Genomic DNA, 6,323 nt, shown 5'->3' on the forward strand with positions numbered 1-6,323 from the left:
TCACTTCAACAGACCTCGGGTTGTGATTAACAAACTGCATAGCATTCCATTTGATAAGAGTTAGCAGAGTGAGCAAATTAGAAGAACCACGGTCTGAAGCACACAATACCAGAGCAGGAGGCGTGGACTGAGTGTAGGGATATAGTGTGGGTTTTCCGGAAACCCCCACTGACGATTATCTCTCCCAAGGAGGAGTACACCCCAGCCAACAAGACAGTGTATTGGTGGTGTAGTGCTGGTTTCTTGGAAACCAAGACAAGACAATGTCCGCTACCCAATTCCCCCTTGTTGCTACTATGATGAATACTATTCACAACATAGCGTTGGTCGACGGTGTTGCTATATACTGGTGATACGACACCACAAACAATCACACGTCCCAATAAATCCACCTCCTGTCTCAATGCATACTGAAATAAAGTATGCCTGAGTAGTGGGGGACCCCTCTACCAAGCAAGACTACAGCGAACCAGTCATGATGTCTATTGTACGGACCCTGTAAGCCTCAATTTAATATGAATGTCATATTTTACCTAAACTTCAAAGTAGCTTGAGCCCCAATTAGAATGTTCCATCAATTTTAAACATGTCCTCACTCTAAGGCAAACCTCAATATAATGTTAAGCTCGATTAGAACTATTTTTGTCACTGCTATCTTCAAAACTGTTAATTTTTGTGTCCATGTCTCATGTTAATGTCCATTGTCTCTTGCTCTGTGCTGCAGATGGCACTGCTGTCGTCGGGTGAAGGGCAGGTGGTCCTCACCGATGCCTTCCTCGAGGAGGGTCAGCAAGGCTCGGAGGCACAGCAGATATTCTTCCAAGGTAAGAGCCGTTTGAATTCCCTCCTTTTGGTGGTACGTCTCATCTAAATGAGTGAGCTCTCAAGATCTGAAACTCCATGCAATTTTCTCTAATATGTTGACATTAACTCCACTTAAAAACCCCAGTCCTCAAAACTTAACTCTTAATTCATCTGCTCAGGTTAGATTACCATTTATTTTAAACATTTTATGTATATATATATATATATAAATATAAATATATATATATAAATGTGTAGTAAACAGATATAAGGAAAGGGATAGGAGCACACATAAAGGATGAACACAGGAGAGGAATTTGCAAAATTTCGTCATTTATGTGTGTTCCTATCCCTTTTCCTTATATCTGTTTCTATAGAAATGAGTATTTGTTTGCCGTTTGGTGAGATTTCGTGTTTGAATGTGTGTGTGTATATATATATATATAAAATATACATTTCAAATCTCTATATATAATATATGTATATATATATATATATATATATATATATATATATATATATATATATATATATGTATATTATATTTTTAATACATTTTAATATATACATATTTGTATAAGGGTACCTCCTTTATTAAAGGTATGCCTGCACTGTGCTAGCATTGTCTATTTGACACAACACACGGGTTGACTTAATAGTAATAGGGTGGTGTCGATGTCATACCCATGGTGGTGCTGGTGTCCCTTGAGGGAGGAATATGTCATTTCACCACTCTAATGCTTTCAGGGAATTCGGAATAATTTAGGGATATGTCTACTAGTGGTTGTGCCAAGGTGCCCGGGGGGGAGTACTGTAATAAGCAGGGGATGTAAAAAGTGATTGATTGTTAAGGTGACCATGTAGAAAAATAGCTAAATGCTCTGCCTTTCCATACGATGTACGCAAAGTTGAGAGAATAAATTTGATTTTTGATGAAATAAAATAGGAGACCTTACTTTTGGAAATGCCCTCGTATTTCATTTCAGTCGACGGGATGGTTCAAACAGTATATGTGCGGTTAACTTAGCATGGATTACTCTTGGTGATTCATCCAACGGTTTCTCTCATTCCGATTGTGGACTTGTGTTTGCGTCTGTTGCAGTGACGAGCGATGCCCTTCATGAAGAAGATGAGACCGCAGGGCAGAAGGAAGACGGTGCCATGGTCCAGCAACCAGGGATGCCACTGCACGACATTCGTGGTAGAGGTCAGAGCATTGTGATACCGGAGAGGAGGCCGGTTCTGCCGAAGGCAAAGCGAGGTCCGGGAAGGCCCAGGAGGGACGATTCCAAGATTATGCCGCCATCCGTCAAGGTGTTTGCTAGCAGAGTTGTACTACTCACTCCATTAAATATGTGAACTTAGGCCATAAAAACTTGAATCTGCAAAATTACATCCTCATCAATTTGGTCCCCATTTCAAAGTGCTCTCCATTCGTAAGCTATGCCTTCTTGTATACGCCATCTTCTTCTTCTTCTTGTCCATTCCACTGTTTAGTAAATCACCCTCCTTTGGAAGTCCTCCTCTTTAAAGGCAGCAGTTCTAAGGCTTTATACTAGTTTTCTCCTGTCGTTTCTTTGCTTTATTAATGTGTATGTCTTCCACATATAATCTTGTGCCCCAGTGATGTACAATGTCCCCTCATCATCACGTTTAAATGCATTTCATTGGGAATATAGGCTAAAGTCACAATAATAGTAAAATAGTATTAGTGTGTGTGGGCACTGTTGATTTTCCTAAATTCGGTTCGTCAGCTATTAATACGGATAACAGTTTATTATGACGATCGGGAAGAAGGAAAAGGGACCATTGCACACGCAATCAATGCTGCCAATGTCAACAAAAGGTATTATTATTATTATTAAGATACATAGAGAAAGAAATGATGCTCATAGTTACATAAACGTTTGGTACAAACCCATGAACATTGGCTGTAACATGCACATGAAATATCAAATTCAGAAAAATCATTGATCATCAACATGAATCAGACCATGACCAATGCTAGAAACTAAAAGTATGAACTTACTGGTTGGGAATATTGTTGAGATATTCATCAACCGAGTAAAACATATTGCGCTGTAGATATCTTTTTAATTTATGCCTGAATGCAGTGCTTCCCTTTAGTATCCTTGATACTTTTGGGTAGTTTGTTATATAATCCGATGCCCATTTCATTGGGTCTCCTAATTTCAATATTTCAATGCTTTAGTTCTTATATTCCCGTAATGGAAGTCATTCCTGCCTCTGGTGTAATGATGATGATAGGCAGAGTTAAGAGAATAGTTGCCAATGTTATTTTTTATATATAGAATTAAAAACATAATGTAGCTGCATGAGAGTGGTAGCAAATTTAATTCACGGAAAATAGGCCTTTGATGGAGCATTGTGAGGTTTCCTGGCTATAATTCTAATAGCTTTCTTTTGCATTTTAAAGATGGTTTGAGAAATAGCAGCTGATCCCCATAATAATATTATACTGTGGGTTATATTTGAATAAATTTCCCCATAGTACAACTTGAGTAGTACAGTTTTACTTGTAGTTTCATACAGGTGTCTTAATAAGTAGCAAGTTGAACTGAGCTTGTGTTGAAGGGCTTTTACATGAGTATCCCAAGAAATATTTGCACATAGAGAAATACCTAGAAATTTGCATTCTGTCACATGCTCAATTGATTGGTCATTGATTTTTACCAGCAGATCATCTGACACGTTCTTATTGCGTGTAAAGTATACTATTTTACTTTTATTTACATTTAAGTCTAGAAGGTTGTCTGTACACCACTTGTTTATTGCAAGTGTGACAGACTTAGATTTTTCCACAAGGCTGGGATATGTTTGTGTTGATATTATTACATTAGTGTCGTCAGCAGAAAACAATGGTATTATTCCATCATTATTTGATAAGCAGTTAGGCAATTAGGTAGGTCATTGATGTATATCAGAAAGAGGAGTGGCCCAAGGGTTGAGCCTTGTGGAACACCTTTGTTAACTTGGTATGCTTCGGATGAATATTTTGACCCATCCAACTGATTTCACTACTTTCTGAGTGCGAATATGAATATAGGACTTCATCCAGTTTAGAGGAATTCCTCTAATTCCTATTCTATTGAGTTTGATTAGTAGTCTATTGTGGTTTACATTATCAAAAGCCTTTGGCGAGTCAAAAAACATTCCAAGAGTTTTGCGTTTAGCATCTAATGAATTAAGTATGCTGTCGATTGCCTGACATATGGCAGTTGTGGTAGACCTTTCAGATCTAAATCCATTCTGAGAATTTGAAAGTATGGTGTTTGAAGGTCTTGAAAGGCCTTGCGTAATCATCCATCTTGGCGTCTTGTCTCTCTTTAAAATGCTTAATCCACTTTGAAAATGGATGTTTTCTCCTTCAGATTCATTATCACCGGAAACTGCTGTCAGCACATTTCAGGAGTATTCTCTTATTATAACTTTTACCACTGCACTTCAGTAAATAACTTGATATGTTGATTCGTTGCCCTGTGATTTCGTCAGTTTATAATTTCCGACGAACAGAATAAACATGGACAACAGAAAAACTAACATAACTGGAATACAATACTCATATCTCGATGCTATGCCAAGGGCAGACAGCTCATTGGGTCTCAGGCAACTATTGCAGCTAGTGGGTGGGGCTATAGTCCGTGTCATGGCTATTACATTGCCCCAGTTTGCATATTTAATGGGCGTACCAATGTATAACTAGGTCTTAATATTCATTAAAATGATCATTGCAAACAAATCATGTCGTTGTCATGCTTGACATTAAGTCTGCTCGTGGAAATAAGTCTGAAAGAACTATTTTGTTTTATTTATTTATTTAAATTTTAGTACTTTTTAAACTAATGTATTTTTAGTCTGGAAAAACTAACTGGTTCTATTTATTTATCTCATTTATTTTTAGTCTGAGGATACTAACTTATTAAAAACTAATTTATTTATTTATTTTAAGCTAAGAATAAATGTTACCTGTGTTAAATCTTATATCCTTGCATAAACTCAGAAAAATTAATAACATAACTTAATTTTATTATAATTTACTGCATAGCAAGATGGATTCCTTTGAACTCCTCTAAGTGGTGTAATATCTTTCAGAGTACCTTCACCGAATGAAAGGTACGAAGCACTCTTTTGAAATTAGATTTAATGCACAAAATTACACTCAATAGTTGCCTTTTAGCCACGTTTTGAGAGATGTTGTGATTTGTAGTTATATTCACCTATTTTCTCTATCTCTCAAGGATCCCTTGAAATTATGTTATTAACCCTCTTGCGGTGCGGCGGGGATTTCAGGGGTACTAGTGAGAAGTGCGAAGGGTAATTTAAGAAAATGTATCACCTTAGGAAAAAAAAACATTATGAAGTTATTTGTTTAGATATCCATATGCAGTTTTTTTATTTTAAAATATAATATTGTAGTTAATAATGATGTAATACATTTACATCATCTGAAAAATAATTGTAATTATTACAGTATTATAAATATGAAGAATATTTTTTTAGCAATAATATTTCGATTTTTAGACACAAAACTAATATTTTTTTTTAAACATTTTTCAATAAAACTACGATATTTAAATAAAATAAAGAATCAAAAAGACATGTAGAAAATATTATAAATAAATAACGAAAAACCACTGAATTGCAATTTTTTTTGTCAGCCTCGGCATAGTTCGATTTTGTTGAAAAGGCTGATTGATCTCACTGTGTCAAATTGGGACTTTTCCCCTTTCCTTGAGACTGCGGCAATGTGCTTACAATCTAAGGCAGAAAAAAATCAAGTTCTAACTCACAGAGAACTGCTGACAATGTAATCCATTACACAGGGCGCAATTGATTAGATAGGATGGACGGCAAGAGAAACCAAAATGATTACAAAGCAGTGCTCTCATGTCTCAACAAAGTCTGAATAAGCAGCTATATATATCAGCACCACGACACCATAACAAATTCAAGAGATTACAAATGATCACAGATTAATTAGTAGCCTTTCAGTGGCTTTTCATAGTGGAAAGACCACTCAGAAAAAAAACGGGCAAACAATTAGGCTGAGCTTCCGGACATGTACAAACCTGAATGAAAAATTATAGTAAAAATTATACTTTTTGAAAAGCATTTAAAATTGCTCATAAAAATTAAAAAATCGGTTACGTAATTCTATGGAATTCAACCTATCGATGGCACAAAAACCATAAATTTTTACAGTAAAAACCATAAGTTACAATGATTTAAACAATAGGCTACGCAAGAGCCGATATATCGGCCTGCCGCACTTTTCGCCAGGGATACGAAAGCCGATATATCGGCCCACCGCACTAAGAGGGTTTAAAAATACCCGAAGAAGTTAAGAAGGCTAATTACTGCTAAGTTTAAATGTTCTCTGGGTACATTTTATTAATATTCTAGCCACTAGGTCTATTTAAAGACTGCTACTGCTAGCATTTAATCATTTTGAAACACCATCTGGCCTGTAACAAATTTATTTATGTCCTGATCCATTA

At 36.1% G+C, this 6,323-nt stretch overlaps 1 protein-coding gene across 1 annotated transcript in view; it reads left to right on the forward strand.

Annotated features, from left to right (window-relative positions):
• The window catches only part of LOC139691684 (zinc finger protein 236-like), a gene marked incomplete at its 3' end in the record, with an annotated part of 33,349 nt that overhangs the window by 9,451 nt on the left and 17,575 nt on the right, over positions 1 to 6,323 (forward strand). The window contains exons 3-4 of the mRNA XM_071589527.1: positions 725 to 824; positions 1,907 to 2,118. Of these exons, the coding sequence (XP_071445628.1) occupies positions 725 to 824; positions 1,907 to 2,118 (312 nt within the window). The remainder of the gene's footprint in view (positions 1 to 724; positions 825 to 1,906; positions 2,119 to 6,323) is intronic.

The sequence above is a fragment of the Hetaerina americana genome, unplaced genomic scaffold, assembly GCF_022747635.1.
Source record: "Hetaerina americana unplaced genomic scaffold, ioHetAmer1.1.p SCAF_39, whole genome shotgun sequence".
NCBI classification, from domain to species: Eukaryota; Metazoa; Arthropoda; class Insecta; order Odonata; family Calopterygidae; genus Hetaerina; species Hetaerina americana.